Here is a 21,016-nt window from a genome sequence, read left to right on the forward strand (position 1 = left end):
TTAAACGCGCTGTGCTGCGAGTTCAAGTACCTTAAGCACTTATTTTATAGTTTATTTGCTTTTGGATTAATTTTTTTATGAAGGCTTTTATTATGGGTCCGAAAAAATCGCTTGGAGTATGTAGAAAAAAATTGTAATTTTTCCAAAAAAAAAAAATAATTTTGTTGCTCACTGGCACTTGAAGTAATTTTTTTATTAATAAAAATTTTTCAATCGCTTCCAATAACGCAACTTGCATACATATGTACATATATGTAAATATAAACTGATTTTCCAGAATAAAAAAAATTAAAACTTATTTCAGGCTAATCTGACGGCCCGACACTCCCCTTTTTATCTACAAATCTCAACACCCGCTTTCAAAAGTAAAAAATGTGTCCAAAATTAAAACTGTCAAGACACTTGATACTTTAATTTATCCGCCAGCGAACCGCTGACAATAGCACCCCAGCAAACTCAGCGAATCAAACAATTTAAATGCAATTTAATTTATCAAAAGATCACTGAGAAGAGCTACCCGCCAATTAGACGACGACCAAGCAGACAACCCGCTCGTCAGTAAGTCACTCAGTCAGTGTTAGCTGCAAGTGGCACTTAGGCAAGCTCAAGCGATCACGGCTTATCGTGTTGAGCGCAGCCTAAGCGTCGTCTATTTAGTTTTAAGTAATTCAAGCATTATATTTAATATGCAAATCCGGTTGAAAACCAAATTGTTCAGTGAAAAAAGTCGACATGACACGCCACGCCACTGGTCAGGCAGCCACTCTCAACCGCCGCGCTCGTGTTGGAATCGTGAAATAAAATGCCAAAAAAATATTAGAAAAAAATATTTCAGAAAAAAATATACATATATGAACATATGTACATATGTATGTATGCATGTATGTGTGCACCTCCAATAACGCACCGCCGACTGTAGCTCCGGCGAACACTTGAGCATTTAGGCTCGGTGGCACGTTCACCAAAGAAATATAAAAAATTGGAAACCAAAAAACATTCATGTTGTGTGTGGTTTGCTGTTGTTTTAGTTTCTTTTCTACTTATTATTTGCTTTAGTTTTCATTGTATGCTTCGGCCTTTCATTTTAAGAGCAATAAAGCGAAAGCTTACGCGGCTACAAACGGTCAGTTGGCCTCGTCTAACAGAAAAGGTTAAATTTAATTTTCAAATGTAGCATTTTAAGCGTTGTGTGTGGCGAAAATTTTTAAAAAATTTAAAAAATTATAAATTTTTTTAAATAAGAACCGAAACTCAAAATTTAAATGGAAATTTTTCGTTTCCAAATGACAAATTTTGTAACAGTTTACACACAGCGTAGGTCGTTATCTAGCAGTTTTGAATAGCCCAACTTGATATTTTGCAGTTTTGAACTAAATACAGAAAATTTGAGATTTTAAGCAAATATTAAGGTGTACATATAGCCGTTTTCACACAGCGAATAGCCCAACTCGATATTTAAAAGTTTTGAACCGAATACTGAAAATTTCAAATTTAAGCCAATATTCAGGCTGTTTTCATACAGAGAATAGACCCAACTGAACCGATATTTAGCAAGTCTTTTTAAACTGACTAATGAAACCATTATATTTATGCAACTAAATATTGAGCTTTCGATAACATAATATTGTTTACGCATAAAAAACTTTTTAATAATGCAATTTTTTTTTTTTTTATTTTACTTTATTTTTTTGTTTCATAATTTTCTTCCCACACTCATTGCCCGAAATTCACACGCTATCGATCGCCACTGGCCGCCGGCATATCAACCGCTTCGCTGTCAATCACAAAAACAAAACAAAGTAAACACAAAAACAAAAGACACGCTGACGACAACATTTACACCAACAACGATAATGATGATGTTGCCGTTAAAATTGATAATGATAATATTATATTTGAGTCAGCGCGCTGCGCCGTTTTGGCAACGACATGGCAACAGCAACGCCACAAAAATTGCAAAGCAAACAACAATAACAACAAAGTACCACTTGTTGTCAGGCCTTTTCAGTTGTTGGTATGTTTGAGGTATGTTGTAGGCATCCACATTTCATTCGTGGCTACCTGTGCCCCCCTTTTGCACCTTTGCGGAATTCTTCTTTTACTTTTTCGTTGTTGTATGTTAACGGTACGTGTTGTTCGTTATCAAATTTTGCAGTTTATAAATTTGCAATGCATAAACGAAGCGAAAATCTGCAAGCCCACAGACAGGCAACCACTGCGTCTGCGTTGGCTGAGATACGAGTGCGCGCATGCCGACGGCATATCGCCAGTTAGCCTGCTATCAGCCAACCGCCAGGAGCGCGAGCAATTTAAACGCGCCACCAACGACAGTCCAGTCGCCCAGTGGCGGCAAAGCGGCAAGTGGCGTGAGTAAGGCCAGCACGGTCGGTATGTTTTGGCCAGCCACATAATAAATTCGCGGCCGCGGCACTGTGACAAGAAGGGAAGTTGCGACAAGGGGAGGAGTTGTGGCAGTAAGCGCACGAGTGTGTGTAACAGTACTCAGCGCTGAGGTTTTGCATTTTTCATTTTGAAATTCGGCAGAGAGATGTTGCTGCCGCTTTTGGCTGCATGTGAACGCTTGTTGAACACTTCGTGTGCCTGTGTGTGTGTGTGTGTTAGTAATGGTTGTTGGTAATGATAAACATCAACAACGTGTGTATCTCGTAACATGAGCCAATTGACTTCTGGTTATGTTGATTGAATTATTACGGCCGATCATTGTATATCGATACCGCTTAGGCTTTGCTGCCACACTGCAGTTGCAGTTACTTAAACGCTGTTGCAATGTTATTGTAACTGTTTGCGTGACTTTTCATTTCTTTGTTTTTTTGTTTCTGGCTTTTCGTTTAATGAAAGTTCAGAGCACGAGTAAACACTTTTAATTAGAGGGCAATGAGAGTAAAAGTTGTGGCAAATGCCATAGAAAGTGCACTGAGGCCTTGAGGCACATAGTTTGAATGCATTAGAAAAAAAGTGAAAAAGGAATAAAGTGCAATCAAATTAAAAAAAAAAACAAGTAACACGTTAAATTCGGCTACAGCGTAGCTATCATACCGATCACAAACATAAAGGTTCCTTGGAAGAACTTGATTGCTATCGTTCAGCTTGTATGGCAGCTATGTGCTTTAGTTATCCGATATAAAAAATTTCTGTGGAGATTACATGATTGTCTTCGGTAATAACCCATGCCAAATTTCGTGAAGATATCTCGTCAATTAGAAAAGTTTTTCATACAAGCACTTGATTCCGATCGTTCAGTTTGTATGACAGCTATATGCTATAGTAGTACGAAATCGTCGAATCCAACGGATAAGTAGCTTCTTGGTGAGAAACGAGCGTGTGCAGAATTACAGACCGATATCTCAAAAACGGAGTGATCAGTTCGCGTATATATAGACAGACAGGCGGACATGGCTAAATCGAATCAGCTTGCCACACACAATATTTATACATATTATGTATACATATTTTATAGGTCAAACCTAAGATATCCTATCAGGTTATAAAAATAAATAATTACTTTATTTGCTTTGTTGCATATCAAGTCGCTAAAAATTTATTTTTGCCTACAAAATAGCCCATAGACATGAGGTCTGATATAAAATACTATAATACTTTCTCAAAAAATTCTTAATTCCAATATTTTAAGTTATTTTTATACTAAACTACAAATAACTAAAAAATATTTTCGCTGCGCATTTTTTAGTTTTCAAACGAAAATTATAAAAAAAAACTAAAAGGCTTAATAGCTTAACTAAATTGAGAGCTGAAATGATTTCAAAACAAACTTTCTTACACAGAATTTTATCCGCCAATTTTTAGCATATTAGAAGCATATTAAGCATAAACTTTAAGCATGCTAATTTGTCAAAGATTTATTTTCTACGCTTCTGCCACAGATGAAGCAGCCGTGTGTCTAAAAAACGATGCAACGTATGGGAGACACTATTTTTTTGGAAAAAAAAAACAACAAAACTATACGAAAGTCATTATTATCTTTTCAGCGCGAAGAAAGTGTTTTCTTAGCGATGTAGACGGGATTAAGGCGGACAATTATTTATGTTTGCCCAATTCGAAGTGGCAACAGTGGGGGAGAAGTTCCAAAAGAATATATGTTTATATATAAATATATACATATGTATGTGTGTGTATGTAAATTACACATTTGTTGAGAGCATTAGTGACAAGTTAGCCATAAATCCCACTAATTTGCGTAAATTTACGTGATTTTAACGGTAAAAGAAATACATAGATATTGAGTGTAATTATAAAACAAAAATTTCAAAAAAAATATTTGAACTTTGCGGAGCTGAAAAGCAAAAAGATGATCGTGTGATATAGTGGAAATATTTTATTATGAAACTAGTTTTATTTGTGCCATTATTTAATGAATTTATTATAGGCAGACAAAATATGCCGAAAATTCTGAAAAAATACTATATTTTTATGGAATTTTTTTTATATATTTTTTCAATTTTTTTATAGTTTTTTTTAATTTTTTTTAAATTAGTTTTTAAATTTTTTTTATTTTTTTATTTACACATATTTTGTATTTTGATAATGACTCGCATTCAATGTGACTTTCACGCATCCTCTCCGCTCTATCCTCTCCAGTTAGCATATTTATGCGCACAGTAGCTGTTAAATTTCTCATTAATCGGCATTTCCGAAAACATAGCATGTCACTGCTTGACCGCTTATGCTTGCTTAGCACATTCCAAGCGCTTTTATGCTCAATATCATATCATATCAATTTGTTTCTATGATTCAAAGCACTTTTCTCGAAGATTTCGGTACTTGACACAAAATACTTATAACGGGTAATCCGACCAGAGGTACTTTTTTCAATAGTTTTTTTTTTGACAAATTGCTAGTGAGTCGTGTCAAGCTGTCATATTAGTTTTATTCAGTAGCAACATAATCAGTCAACATAATCGGCTTACTGAGCTACCATCACCCATCTTGAGACATAACCATTCATTATTGGATAATATTCGACAGAATAGACCACGTCCAGCACGCAGTCAAGAAAATATAACAGCCGTAGCTGAGAGTCGGACTGACGTATGGAACGACATGGCGCATTTTATGTCCAGATTTTAAATTTAAAGCGCACAAAATACTGCTTGAGCAAGAACTGAAGCTACTCGACCCTCACAAGCGACAACATTTTTCTCTATGGGTTCTGAAAAGACCCAAGAAGATCCGACGTTTTCGAGTTTTTCGTTTTTTGTTCGGCAATGAAACCCATTTCTGGCTCAATAGGCATGTAAACAAGCAAAATTGTCGCAATTGGGACGAAGAGCAACCTGAAAAGGTTCAAGAGCTGTAATTTCATCCAGAACAATTAATGTTTTGGTAAGGTTTGTGAGCCGGTGGCATCGTCGATCCATATTTTTTCAAAGTGATGCCGGTGGGAACATAACCGTCAATTGCGACCGTTATCGCGCCAAGCTGACCGACTATTTGATGCCTAAATTAAAGCTCGTGATCTCGGCAACATTTTGTTTCAACAGACGGCACCACTTCCCACACATCGCACCAATCAGTGGATTTATTAAGAGAACACATCGGTGAGCAGATAATTTCACGTTTTGGGCCGGTATGATATCATACCGTTAGACTTTTTCCTGTGGGAATATGTAAAGTCTAAACTCTATAGGACAATCTCGCTTCGATTCAGGCCTAGTAGTAAAACATTGCATGGGTAATTCGCCATTTACCAGCCGAAATGCTCAAACGAGTCATCGACAATTGGATTCAAAAGATGGAAAGAGGCAATCTTCAAAATATAAATACCAAAGAATGTTCTTCCTGTGATAATAAAAAAAACCATAGAAACTTCAAATTTAATGCGGAATAAATTTAAAGTTTCTTTGGTTTTTCTTTAAAAAAGTAGAGAATCTCTAAAGGGATCACCCTTTAGTACGTGGCATGCGTGTTCCAATTTCGCAGGCGAAAATTCCAAATTTGTTGTTTCATTACAAGCAATAAAAAATATTAGATAATAACTATAAAATATAAATAGAGCAACAGCTCGTAAATGCTAAATAAATAAATAAATACGAACGGTTTTACGAGCGTATGCTATAGCATCAAGGCAAACGCTTGCAAAACGGTGGGCCAGTTTGTGGAAAATAATAGAAAATATTAAATAAAATAATATTATTTTAGTTATTTTTTTATATTTAATTGGGAAGCAGAATAAAGTTCTCGTTTTCATTAAAAAAGAAAAATTATAATTTTAGAATTAGCTTCGCAACCACCCTAATGTATAAAAAAAGAAATAATTTCAAAAAAGAAATTTGATTCAGAATCAAAAAAAATCGTCACCTAAAATGTAAAATAACGCAACAACAATTTTCGTCAGTTTAAAGTGAGGAAAAATCGACATAATAAAAAATAAAATGGTAATATATTGGTTAAAAAATGGTTATATATTAGTTATAAAATGGTTATATATTAGTTATAAAATGGTTATATATTAGTTATAAAATGGTTATATATTGGATATATTGGACAGCGGAAGCTAAAAAGTTGTAATATGATGTAGTGATGTAGATCGTAAGCTATAAAAAACTCAATTTCGAATTTTTTGCTGATACGTTGTTTTGCATTTTAAGTGACGATATATGTATGCTTGCATATTGATTTGCACAATTGATTTTATTTCATCAGCTGAATTGAATTGCGATTCGAAAATAGAGAAATTATAAATAGAGTCTTATTGTGCAAATTTACAGCTCAATTAATTTTAAAAAATTTATTGCAAAAATATTGAAACAATTTTTTTGCGTAAACAACAATAAAATAACAATACTATAATTAATATATTTACGCTTTCAGATATGTTAAAAATAGATATTAACGAGCACTACCATCGGCCACTGAAACGCTAATCTAATTTTGGTTTAATGAAAATTTTACAAAAACTATTAAAGTGTCAGTACTATTATTGCCATTTCAAATATTTGTTCTAACTCTGAGCTTTGAAGGCATTGAATAACAAGTCGTTTTGTATATTTGTCTTATTCCTTCATAAAAATATCTCTCAATTTTTCTTTCTCATACATATGTATACATACAAATTTTAACTCGATCTGTATATATTTTTTTATTTCATATTTCTGCCGATATTACATATTGCCTGCGATAAACCTATCTCACGTGGGAGATCAACACTGTAGTTCCTTCAATTTCGCATACTAAAATCAGTATACTAAAAATTAGATCTCCAAAAACAGTGGGTATCTTTCCAAAAATACTACTTCATGTACCGATTTCCTCATTTTGAAAAATCATAAATTCTCAACGACATATTTTCAGACATATATGTAATTCTCGAATAAAATTAAAAAAATAAATTAAAAATAGTTATTCGTACTCACTGTAATCACTTTGTTCGTCCTGCGTACCATTCACCGTACCGTCCGGCAGCAATTGTATGAAGCGATTCTTGATGTAGATCTGGATTTTGCGCGACAAACCCGACAAGTTTGAGATGGTCGAGCGCTCGTTGCGATCCAAATTGTTGGGCGCGTGCCTGCTGCCATTTAAGTTTCTAAAATTGTTCAGTCTTCTCGATTTCGGACTACCGTCAGAGGAACGTCGCACAATGCCGCCATTATTGGCGCCGCCATGATGGCGTACAGCGCGCTTACTCGCGCTGACCTCCGCCTGCGCCGCTGCCGACGCTGGTTGGCGCACGCTGCGCTCCGTGCGCGACAACAGTATGGCGGTGTGATGCGCTGAGGCGAATGTGAAGGCGGGAGATTGTGGCGCCGCTGCTGCTGCACTCAGCAGTGCGTCATCATTGTCGGGCGACGCTGTTGTATAGGAGTAGGCTATGCTGGAGCGGCTGGCGCTCTCATACTGATCCTCATAATCGCTCGCGCTTGTGCTGGTGGGCAAATTACTAAATAACGACGCCGCCTCATCATCGGGCGCATCATCGATGGTGGCTTGCACTTGCTCTTCAATATAGTTAACATAACGATTAGCAATGTTATTATTAGCATTGCTAGGTGTTGCTGTTGTCGTTTTTGTTGTAGTAGTAGTAGTAGTAGTTTCGAGTTTGTTTAACGTTCGTTTTGGCGCCGTGGCCATTTGTAGATTTTCATTAGGATTTCTATTAATTGTAATTAAATATTTATTGCTAATACTATTTTCACTAAAACTAAGTGGTGTTGTGGCGGTGGTTGTTGTGGTAGTATGATGATCATCGCCGGCAACTGTTGTTTCCGCCGGCTGATCTGTGTTTGCGCGGCTGCTGCTGCCATTCAGCTCTTGTGCCTGCGCGCTGTCGCTGAGTTTTTTACGCTTGCGCTTGTTGGATATCAAATTCAGCATTTTGATGCGCTGCGCATTGTGCAACTGATCGTCGCTGGATGTTGGCGGCGCATGTTGCGCACGCGCTTGATCAGCGCTCGCTTGACGCGCGCTTTCGCTGCCACCTGCGCGTTTGCTGTTCGCATTAGCGCCCATAACATTGGTGGCGTTTTTCGCTTGACGGCTTCTTGGCAGTTCCGCCGTCGAATGCTCCGCTTCCTGCTTCGTCTGCTCTTGCTCACTTTCACTATAGTGACTACTATGGCTACTATTTCGATTTGTATTTAAATTAATGTTTAATGTGAAATTTCCATTAACTGCCACGCCATCCGCAACAACTGCATTGTCTGCGCTGCGGTAGGTGTTTGTTGCATTTTGGAGCGCAGCGCTCGCGCCGTAAGTCGCATTCGCCGCCAATAATTTATCCATTGTCAGAGCGTGCTGCTGTTGCAATGTTGCTGCACTTGTTGTTGCTGTTGTTGTTGTTGTTGGCTGCAGTAGCGTTACTGGCAGCGCACACACCATCATGCCCGGCCAATCAATGATTATCGAAAGGAGGGCACCCAGCAGCGCTAGGGCCCTCCAATACACGCGTAAATTCCTTCGCATGAACGAGATAAATAAGCGGCGTTAAGCCAATAACGCTCGCCGACAACCGAACGCGCGTAAATGTGGAAATTTTTACACAAAATTGTGAAGGGTCGAAAGACACGTCAGTTGCGCTTGACTTTGGCTGTGGGGCGGGAGAGGCGCTTAAGTCGTATTAACTGTGCGACAGAGTCCTCGATACAAAAAATCGGAGCGCGTAGTGGAGACGTCGCCGCTTTGATCGGTATTAAAGTATTTAAATCCTATTCTTCTTGCTTTCGCGCTGCCAAAAGTCACGCAGTTTTGTTGACCCGATTGTTGTCGTATTTTTTATTTTTTTGTTTTTGGTTTTGCCGGAAAGTGTTCGGGAATCCGCTAGCAGGTTTTTAATTTTTGAATTGACAAAATGATAATTTATTATTGACACCTTGTGCTACACAATTCTCCTTTCTCACTTTATATATGCTGATGTATGTATGTATGTATGTACGTATGTATATTATGAACTTGTGTATTTACATGTACAGTTATAATGCACGCAATTTTTCTTTTGTCGTTTAACTTATTGGTTGTATACGAAATAAATCAATGCAATTAACTTTTACTTTTTTCGAAACTCGATTTCTTGAACTGGAAATTTTTCTGTTGCTGACTCTGAAATTTTGGAAAATACACTTTTTTCAAGTCGTTTATTTTAAGCATGCGAATTTTTATTTTTATTTTTATATTTGTTGTTATTTTTTTATATTTTTTGTTTAATATATTTTTAGTGATTTATTTATGGCTTTTACTTTTTTCTCTCGTGTACCGCGTATTTAGGTCACCATATTGTTGCAATATTTTACACAATACAATTTTAATTGTCGCTGATTTTCATCTTCGTCTTCCTCGTTGATAATGCATTTTTTCTCACTTTGCATAGACGTCGATCTCCTGGCCATAATAATATTCACGCAGCGCTGGAGCAATTTATTGGTCAAACGCATTGGCATCAGACGTTGGCGTTGCCAATTGTTGTTAGCGCGCATGCGCCCTTACGCCACTATAAGCACTGTTTGTTTGTTTGTTTGTTACGCTTTTGCTGATTATACCGTTATCACAATTATATATTTCGTTCAACACGATTTTAATGTAAGTAGTAGTTGCTGTTTATTGCTGTTGTTGCTGCATGTATTACGTTAAAACACCGTTTGGAAAATGGAAGAATGCCACAGTATCATATGTAACTGCAAGTAGAGAGAAGAGAATGAGAGCGAAATTAAAATTAATTAGAATAAAATATTTTTAATACATTTTATAAACAATAAATTTGATAATTTAATATAAAACTATTCTAAAACAAGAGCAAACGCTAACTTTAGCTGAGAGGCATTTCCTCTAACTTAAAAGAGTATAAAAAGTTGCTTATCTTGATTCAGTTTTATCAAAAACACAAGCCTAAGAGTGGTAAAAAGCCTTCAAGGCTGGTTGAGCGAACATTGAAGACATGACTCGTTCTGGACGAACTTTGACCTCTTCAACTGATGAAAATATTAAAAAAAAATAATAATATGGTGCTTGCCAGGCAAGTGTTAGAGAGATGGCAAGAAAACTCGACATCTCTCGCGAGTCCGTTCGAATGATTTTGGTGAATATTTTGGGTATGAAACGCCTTCTTGTTCGACTCGTACCGATAAAGCTGTTTTTTTTTCAAAAAGAGTACCATAAACAGGCCTCTTTGACATGCTTGATCTTGCGATTTCCTATCCCAGATTCATGGAGAGCATCATAACTGCCGATGAGACACTGGTTTATGAGTTTGACATGAAACAAGTCAACAATCATCGAAATGTAGGGAAAAAAATGAGCCGAAACCAAAAAACCACGCCAAGGCCGCTCAAATATCAAAGTGTTTCTCATTGTTTTTTCGGTATTCGTGGTTTGGTGCATCATGAATTTGTTCCGGTGGGACAGACATTCAATAAGGAGTTCTATTTGGCCGTACTGAGACGTTTGCGTGAGAACATCCGTCAAAAACGGCCGGAATTGTGGAAGAACAATTCATGGATTTTGTACGATGATAATGCACCATCGCATCGAGCCACAATTGCGACCGAATTTAACGTCAAAAACGCAATAAATACTACCAGTCAACAACCGTATTCGCCAGATTTGGCTCCGTGTGATTTTTTCTTGTTCCCTAAACTGAAATTGCTACTCCGTGCAACCCGTTTTCAGTCGTTTGAAGAGATAATACAAAATTCGCTGAAGGAGCTCAAGGCCATCCCAAAAAGTTCCTATGAAAAGTGTTTCGAGAACTGGAAAAATCGTTGTCACAAGTGTATTTCATCTGGTGGGGATTACTTTGAAGGCGACAAAATAAATATTGATGAATAATTAAATATTTTGCGTTTTATTTACAATTTCCGGGTACTTTTTTGTTATAATACATGCTATACTTATCTGATCGCAACAATATATTTGGGGATTGTAATAACTTCTCGCCAATTTCGTAAAGATATGAGGTCAATTAAAAATGTTTCCATAAAGGAACTTGATTTTGCTCGATCTCATTATATGGTAGCTATATGTCATAGTAGCCTGATCTCAACAATTTGCTCGAAGATCGTGGCTTTTCCTATGGCAATAACCGCTACCAAAATTTGTGATGAAATCTCGGCTTTAGTGTTTCGATAACGACAGTTCCAACCAATTAAAAGCATCTTGAGAAGAAAAAAACGTGTGCAAAATTTCAGATTGATATCTGAGCTAAGCGACTATCTCGCGAATAAACGAACAGGCAGGCGGATAACTAAATCGAATCGTCATGCTGGTATTTTATATATACTTTAGAAGTTTCTTACTGGGAAAAAAGCTACATGTAGTTTGATATGTAACATATTGTCTGCATGCTTAGAACTCTTTTAGTTTTCTAACACACTTCAAGTTGGACAAAATCAGCTGTTTTGCTGACGTCAGTTTAGCGCTTTCCTTATTGACTCTTCGACAGCTACTTTCAATCTATGGTATTTGAGAATTAAGTGCTTCACTATTAAGGGAACGTCTGTGAATTGAATTTTGAAAATAAAATTAAAATTTATTTTTTTTTGCTGTTTTCAATTTTCATTGTCCACAATTAGAGCACATTTGCCGTCATTGCAATTAGTTCAGAATTAATTGCCACATTCAAAGAGCACACTAAGCACCAGAAAATCACGAAAATCTCTAGACACCTGCAAGGAATAACGGGAATGAATGACAACCACACTAAACTGTTGACACACATACAAAAGCACACACACCTAAACATTTCGCATAAACAATAAAAAAGTGAAAGTAATTAACGCAGCATTTTCACTTGATTTATTTCTGCTGCATTCGCCTTACGAAACAACAACAAAACGGCAAACATTATTATTATTTATTGGTGTAGACAAGGAAAAGTGCGCGCATTTTGGCGCATTTATGAGTTGTCATGTGGCCAAACGTTGTCCATGCCGGCCATTTTGGCGCGTAAAACGACGAGGACAAAATGCTCGACGGCAAAGGCGACACAGGCAAAGGCGGCGCAGGTTGCAGGCGTACTTTATGTGCCAGTGCCTTGTAATATAGACGTCATGGCAGGTTGAAATTAGAATTGGGCGCATAGTGCAAGTACAGTTAACCGAAATACACACACACTCACAAATAGAAATGCACTTTAAGGCTTTTTATTGAGAATTTTATTCTTTATGCTGCATGTTGCACAAATGCTCGCGACACTGTGCTCAAGGCACGCGGATGCGCGTCGTAAAAAATGCATTTTTATGTCACACACAATTATCATGCGCATAGCAATGGAAATTAATTTTTTGAATTTGTTATATTTAAGCATAGAACTTTTGAATATGTTTTTGAAACTTGCGCGAATTTGAAGAAATTTTAAGTTTGTTAAATATGTATATGTAAATTATAAATTATTCTATATTTTTAACTGCAAACAAGCAATGAAGTGTTTTTGACTTCAAATAGTGGAATAGTTGCACTGCTGTTGTTTCTAGAATACAGTAAAAATATTTAAATTGCTAATATTGGGTAGTCGAAAAAGTCTTTTCGTATTTTGCCAATAGTTGTCGTTGCAGTCGTATATCTCCAGTGTTACCAATCACATTATTTATACAAATCTAAATATGTAAATCGAGTTCTAGCTAAGCCTATGTTTGGTAAAGGCTTCTATTATCATAATCTAGGCGAAAAGTTCTACATGGAAAAGCACGAACATAACTACGTTAAGGTGATACCGTCCGATTGAGTGCGAAAACCATAAGCGTTGCCTTCTGAATAAAAGTTCCATTACACCGTTGCTAGGGAAATAATATAATATGTACATACGAAATTTTGTGATTTTTTTTCGAATACAAAAAATTAGCAGCTTCTTAGAGAGAAAGACATGTACAAAATTTCAAATCCATAACTCGAAAACCGAATGGCTAGTTCAACATTTATACATATAATAGGTTGTCAAAGAAGTCTTGCGGTATTTTCGCCAGTTGGCGATGAAAGCGCGTAGTTCTAGTTTTATTCGTCGCATCGGGTCATGCTATACCTTTTTGGAAAGCTCATTTCACGTGTTTGATTGATTGTCGTTTCTTTTAAGTCGTTCGTGAGTTATAGCGTCGCAAACATAGAGCAAAATAAAGAGAAAATACGGCATATTTTACAGTACTACTACGATAAAGGCAAAAATGCATCTCAAGCCGTCAATAAAATTTGTGCAGTTTATGGACCCGATGCAGTTTCCATTTCCACCGCACAACGATGGTTTCAACGTTTTCGTTCTGGTGTAGAGGTGGTCGAAGATGCTTCGGAAGGCCTGTCGTCGAAAATTGCGATAAAATCGCTGAATTTGTCGAAAGAGACCGGCATAGTAGCAGCCGTAGCATCCGTCAAGAGCTTGGCATGAGTCATCAAAAAAAAATCATTTCAATTTCAATAAAAAAAAATCAATAAAAATACCGCAAGACTTTTTTGACAACCCATTATAATGTTCAAGTGCCAATAAGACAAAGAACCGCTCGAAGTATTGAAAATATTGCTGCCGGCAAGTTTCAGGCAAATTTTGCTGAAGAACGCAATTTGTCGTTTTCAAGACCTTCTCAAGAATTGGGACTGCCTTAAATCATAACCTATCGGATTTTGTGAAAAGATTTGGCCTTGCATTCGTATAAAATTGTTCTCACTTAAGAACTGAAGCCATTGTACCACCGTAAACGTCGTGAATTCGCTTATTTTGCCTTGGAACAACTTGAAAACGATTTTTTTAAATCATCGTCTCCGTTGAAAGTCACTTTCATCTGAGTGGTGCGGTAAATAAACAAAAATGTCTATTTTGGTGAGAAGAAAATCCACAAATTATTCATGAACAAGCATTACTCTCATATAAATTGACAGTTTGGTGTGCTTTTTGGCCTGGTTTAATCATCGGTCCGTACTTTTTTCGAAATTAAGCTAGTAACACCGTTACTGTCATTGGAAAGCAGTATAGATCTATGTTAGCCAACTTTTTATGTCGGTTGAAGTTGATCTTGACAACATCTAGTTGCAACAAGACGCGGCTACGTGCCACACAATATGTGCAACAACCGAATTATTGCGAGAAAGTTTGGAGATTCGATTATTTAAAAAAATTGTGACATGGAATGGCCTCCCAGAAGTTGTGACTTAACACCTTTAGACTACTTCTTGTGGGGTTATTTGCAGTCATTGGTCTTTAGCAAAAAACCAGACTCTATTCAAGCCTTAAAAGTCAATATTGAACGAGCTATTCATGACCTACGACTTGATTGAGTGGAAAAAGTACGCAAAACTTTGGTTTATCGAATTCGTTGCTGCAAAATATGTCGTGGAAGCCATTCGAATGATTTTATATTCAGAATTTAATTGTATCGATTGTATTTCACATTCAATGAAAACCATTTGAATTTCCTTAACATTTAGTGTGAAGGAAAACGCTGTAGTCCATATGCTTATATACATACAGGATAGGTTAGGTTAATCTGGTAGACCAACAAACCTAAATATGTATAGCGTACCATAATTTGCAACAACGTTTACCACAGCACACAACTTATAAAAATATATACATATATATGTATATAACACATGTTACAAATTCTTAAAAATAAATCGCATAAAAGAAAATAAAAACTCAACATAAAATAAATACATAGAATTGGTAATGCTGCAGGAAAGCGCCCGCTGTGTTGATTGCTGAAATGCTGAATAGAAACTAAAGATTGCGTCAAGACAGCACACAAGAGGGTGGTGGAAATGGCGGCGCACAGCATGTTGCAGCAGCTTTTATGCAACAACACTCCGCCGCTTACGCAGCAAATGCTTGCCAACGTTAGTTGTGTGGAGCCCCCACCACTGCCACGCCGCTGCTATGCTGCAGCGTGTACTAGCTTGTGCGATGCGCGTGTGTGTGCTTTTGTTGTTGCAGAAAAATTACGCAAAAGTTGCGTCGCCTGCGTGTGAAAAGTGAAATTGGCTACGGCATTACGAAGTTACTAAAACAAACATACATACACATATACATATGTATATGTAATTATTTTTGGGAAAACAATAGTCAAAATACGTACATTCAAGCTCTTACTTAAGCGAATGTGTGTGTGCCAAGATGTAGGAAGTGCCCAGCCGACTGTGCGTGTGTGTGTTTGTTCGTGGGCGCAGCCAATGATTTGTAGACAACAAAGGTCGTTTCAGTTCTGTTCTAAACTGTGTCGAAGACGAAAATAAATGCAACTTAATATACATATGTACATGCACACACATTTGCTGTTGTTGTTATTGCAGGCGGTTTTTCGATTTTTCGTAACAATTTTGTTTAGTCTGTCAATGTTGCGGAAGCTTGCCTTAATTATTGCTACTTTTGTAAAATCAAGTGCAAAGCCCGTGGCAGCACTACTGGAGGCTGCACACTTAGCTAACTTTTGCGGTGGCAAGAGGGATAGAAGGAAATAAGCTATATTTTCTTATATTATTTACATACATATGTATGTGAGTTTTATTCATACTCCAAACAGCGTATATTAAGTTTGTCGACTAAATATGAAAAAAATCATCAGAATGCAAAAGTAAAAAAAAAAAATTGCATGCGAAAATTTGTGTGCTAAATAATTATAAAAAAAATAAGAAAAAACGTTAACTTCGGTTGCACCGAAGCTAAATACCCTTCACAGGTGCATTTCTGTTAGTAACTATGTGTTCAGTTTGTATGGCAGCTATATGCTATAGTCAACCGATCTGATCAATTTCTTCGGAGATTACATTGCTGCTTTAGGAAATAATATATACCAAATTTCGTGAATATGTCTTGTAAATGTGAAAGTTTTCCATACATGCATTTGATTCCGATCGTTCAGTTTGTATGGCAGCTATATGTTATAGTGGTCCGATATCGGCCGTTCCGACAAATGAGCAGCTTCTTGAAGAGAAAATGACGTTTGCAAAATTTCAAAACGATATCTTAAAAACTGAGGGACTAGTTCGTATATATACAGACAGACAGACGGACAGACAGACAGACAGACAGACAGTCATCGATAAATCGACTCAGCTCGACATACTGATCATTTATATATATAGTTTATAGGGTGTCCGATGATTCCTTCGTGACAAACTTAATATACCCTGTTCAGGGTATAAAAATGCAAAAATAAAAAAAATCGCATGCGAGAATATTTTCATATAAGAAATTAAAAATTAACTACTGCCATTTTGATTAATATGTTGTCATTTAATTTGGCAGATTTTCATTTATATTGTTTTTACTGAACACTCACACATAAGTATGTACATACACACACCATTTTGTGTAAAAATATTTATATATATTTTCGTGCGCGCTGGCTGTTTGCCCGTCGCAGCTATCAACACTGTGACTTCATTTAATTAATGTTTGAAATTTCTCAAGCAAACAATTTGGCTCTAATGAGACATTTGTATTAATTGGACAAGATTTCTTTGCTAATATACTCGCATAACTAAATATGTACATATATGTGTGTTTTCTGAATTTTTAGTGTAGCTAAAATGACTATCGTTTGCCGATGTTACGATTTTCGTCTCGATCCTAGGCTAATCTGTTAATAAACGTGTTCTATTAGCCACTATTGATTTTTATGAGTATTTCGCTCAATTTTTTGATTAATTAATTTAATACTCAAAACTAAAGAAAAATAGTGAACAAAATCAGTTGATTAGCTCATTTGTATTCTTTTGCAATTTTTCTTGTGTCTAATTTCACGCAAACGATTTTTCGCTTTTTTTCGAAGTGATTGCGTTACAAATATGCATCGTTTATGTATGTGTGTTTTATGACGACTTTTATGACGTTGTCAAAGTGGTTTTCTAAATTGAATCAATAAACATTTAGCAAACTCGATTTGACGCACCAACAAATTTATATGCATTTTTGACTATGGCAGTTATGAGACTCGTAGTATGATAAATATATACATAAATTACACAAGTTTGCATGGTATTGCTTGACATATCACATAATTAACAAATAACTCCAACTCATAACTTGAAAGTTAGCTCTTGCGGCATAAAATTGAATTTATTTTATTTTTTATTTTTTCAAAAATAATTTTAAAGAACAGAATAATAATAATATGCTTATTTGTATAAGCATATTTCAGACACACTGCACTATGTTTGTCATATGGCTTTTTAATTTTTTTTTTTAATTTTTAAATGTCAAACGCTTGACAAGTTGAATTTCTTTAAAATATTTATTAAAATTTAATACTTTCAGCACAAATATTGCTTACTTTAATGAGCGTTTATCATTTCTCTATGCATTTTTAAGACACTAGCTGACAAGTTTGAAATTTCTAAAAAATATTGAACGGTCAATTGGTATTTAACCTCACTTTTTTGACGTGCTGCTCAGCTCTACATACATTTCGCAAATTTATCGCGCAAATGGCAGGGTTAAGTTGACACAAAAGTGCTGTTTTCTCCAATAGAATTTTACGACTTTTAAATATTCCGATTTTATATATATTTTTTTTTTATTTCTTTGCTACTTTTGTTGCTGATATATTTTTTATATTTTTTTTAAATTTGTTTGCTACTTTTGTTGCTGATCTAAAATGCGTACAACAACAAAAACGCACACAGCGATCGCGCGTTCATCAACACCGAACGCTCGCTGTCGCCGTCGCTGTCACTGTCTCTCTTTTTCTCTCTGTCATGCATTAGTGCGTTTGTAGCGTATAATCCAATGGAAAATATTTAGCAGCAGATATTCGCAAAAATTACTTTGTAGCGAAATACTAATTAAAAGACAAAAAAAGTGTCTTCATTTCGCACTGCAAAAATTAAATTAATCTTTTGAGTAGAACGAAGGTAAATGGCGCATAGAAATGTCGCAATGTCGCCATGTCGTCAATGGGCTGAGCACAGGCGTAGAAAGACATAACTGTCATAAATAGCTTAGGGAACGGGAAAAAATTTAAATTATGCGAAATTTTATTTAAAAAGAATTCGCTAAAAATATGCTGTGCGAAAAGCTTCATAAATCATATTTTCCCACACCCTTCAAACACATGAGAGTGTCTATTTAGTATAAGATTTTGGCGAGTGTGACTGGCGTAGGAATCATATGCGAGTGTGTCGAAACAAAACAAGAAAAAAAAACAAAAAAAAATAAAATAAATTTTGAAAAGTTTCTTTGTTTTTTAGTATATGCCAGACTAAATTTTTGCAGAAAACTTTGAATTATATAATTGAGTTATGCTTAAAGTAAATAAACATTTAAAAAAAAATTATTATATTTATGTAATATATATAGAAATTTTTTATAATATGTAATATAATTTTTTTAATTTTTTATTTATTTTTTTTTTTCAATTTCTTATAAATGCTTATAAATTTGTGGGTACATGTAGCTTAACTGCCCTCAATTACCGCAGACAGCTTGTCACATCAGCTTTAGCTCAATTTGACACTTGTCAGTTAATAAGTCAGCTGACAACGGCATTCAACATTTGCACGCAATTTTTACAATTTCTCTTTTGGATGAAAGTAAAATTGCAAAAACGAAAAAATAAAAAAAAAATTACACACAAAAGCACATAAATATTTCATTTTAAAATATCTTCATTGCAATTTATAGGCGATTTAATTGCTGGGGTCTATTAGTTCAGTCAGAGAATCATGCAAAAGCATTATTTGCGCTAACAAAAGAGAGCGAAGCCAATAGACTTATAAATAATAGAATTAACGCTATGAATGCTTGAAGAATTGCGGAAAAATTGTCAAAATTAATTTTTAAAGAAGGTTTTATTTTTTTTGGTGCTTCAAATTCAAGAGCAAGAAGATTATTTAACAAAAAAAAATGGAAAAGCTTTAGAATGTGACAGTTATTTGAGGATTAGTTGCGTAGGGGAATAAAGGAAATTCAAAAAGTATGAAAATATAAATAAATCTTAAAATGCTGCATTTTTTTATACAAATTAAAAAACAAAACATGATAAAAAAATAAAATTACATAAATTGAATGTTTAAATAAGGTAAATTCAACTTCAAAAATATTAAAAAAAAGTAAAAAAATGGATATAAATATTTCCATAACAAATGAAATTATACATATATTTTTTTTAAATTTAAAAGTTTAAAAATATTAAAAATTAAAGTGAATAATAAAATCAAATTAATAAATAAAAAAAAATTAAAATAAAAAAAATTATAAGTTAAATATTTACACGTTTAAATAAAATATATATAACAAATTGTATAATTGTTTTAACTTAAAAATTCAGATATATTAAAAATTAATAAAAAAATAGAAACACATAATTTCATAATAAATAAAATTATTTTAATTAAATGTTTATATATTTAAATAAAATGAATACATATATAAAATTCCTTATTTTTTTTTAATTTAAAAATTCAAAAATAAAGAAAAAATTAAATTAATATTTAAAAATTAAATTATAATAAAAAAAATTATAAAAATTAAATGTTTATATGTTTAAATAAAATGAATAAATAAAATTACAAAACTTTTTTTTAACAAAAAATTTAAAAATATTAAAAATAAATAAAAAACAGCAATAAATAATTTCTTAATAAATAAAATTTTATAAATTAAATGTTTATATTGTATGTTTAAATAAAATTAATATATAAGAATATATATATTTTTTTAATTTAAAAGTCCCAAAATATTAAAAGTTTAAAAACACAAAAGTAAATAATTTCTTAATAAATATAATTATGTAAATAAACATATAATTAAAAAAAATAAATAAAAATAAAATTATATAATTTTTTTTAATTTCAAAGTTCAAAATTATTAAAAATACATACAAAATGGAAGTAAATAATTTCAAAATAAATAAAATTATATAAATTAAATATTTATACAAAGGTTTAAATGAAATTAATATGTAAAATTATACCACTTTTTTCGATTTAAAAATTCAAAAATATTAATCAAAAATAAAAACTTAAATGAAATTATACAAATTAAAGGTTTATATATTTACAAAGATAAACAATAAATTTATATAATTTTTTTATACTCTTTTTCACAATTTAAAAATTTAACTAAGTTCAATATAAAAAATAAAGAAGTAAAAATTTAATTTTTTATTTTATTTATATTTGTTTTTCTTTTTTCTTGTTTTCTTATCCATACCTCATGTGCAATTTCCTTAATTTAAATGTAACCAAACATTATTATTTCCGTTTTTGTTAGTTATATTTTATTTTTTAAAATTTCCACCATATTTTAACAACAAATATTATTCCCATCAAAAGCTTTCGCAAACATAATTAAGTATGTAAATTTCCACTGCAAAATTGCATACTCTCTGCGCCTATTTGCGATAGGCGCATAGTAAAACGGAAAGCAACGCACACCATTGAGATTCGCTAATTTATGCGGCCCGACACCGGCTGACAAGCATTTAAATACTGACGCCACTCGCACACCTGGCGTGGAATCAAATAATGCTTATGCGGAAAAACAATAACATAAAAGCATGCGCATGCGACCAGGAGCATACGCCATCATAAAAACGCACACATACATGCGTATTTGTAGTATACACGCAAG

The 21,016-nt window shown here is 34.2% G+C and overlaps 1 protein-coding gene across 4 annotated transcripts in view; it reads right to left on the reverse strand.

Annotated features, from left to right (window-relative positions):
- LOC126751812 (bromodomain-containing protein DDB_G0270170) overlaps window positions 1-21,016 on the reverse strand; it is a 198,072-nt gene that overhangs the window by 143,187 nt on the left and 33,869 nt on the right. For all 4 annotated transcript variants that reach the window (XM_050462363.1, XM_050462359.1, XM_050462361.1 and 1 more), the window contains exon 2: window positions 7,392-10,145. In XM_050462363.1, the coding sequence (XP_050318320.1) occupies window positions 7,392-8,940 (1,549 nt within the window). In that variant the 5' untranslated portion in view covers window positions 8,941-10,145. The remainder of the gene's footprint in view (window positions 1-7,391; window positions 10,146-21,016) is intronic.

The sequence above is a fragment of the Bactrocera neohumeralis genome, chromosome 2 (genome assembly GCF_024586455.1).
Source record: "Bactrocera neohumeralis isolate Rockhampton chromosome 2, APGP_CSIRO_Bneo_wtdbg2-racon-allhic-juicebox.fasta_v2, whole genome shotgun sequence".
Taxonomy (NCBI): Eukaryota; Metazoa; Arthropoda; class Insecta; order Diptera; family Tephritidae; genus Bactrocera; species Bactrocera neohumeralis.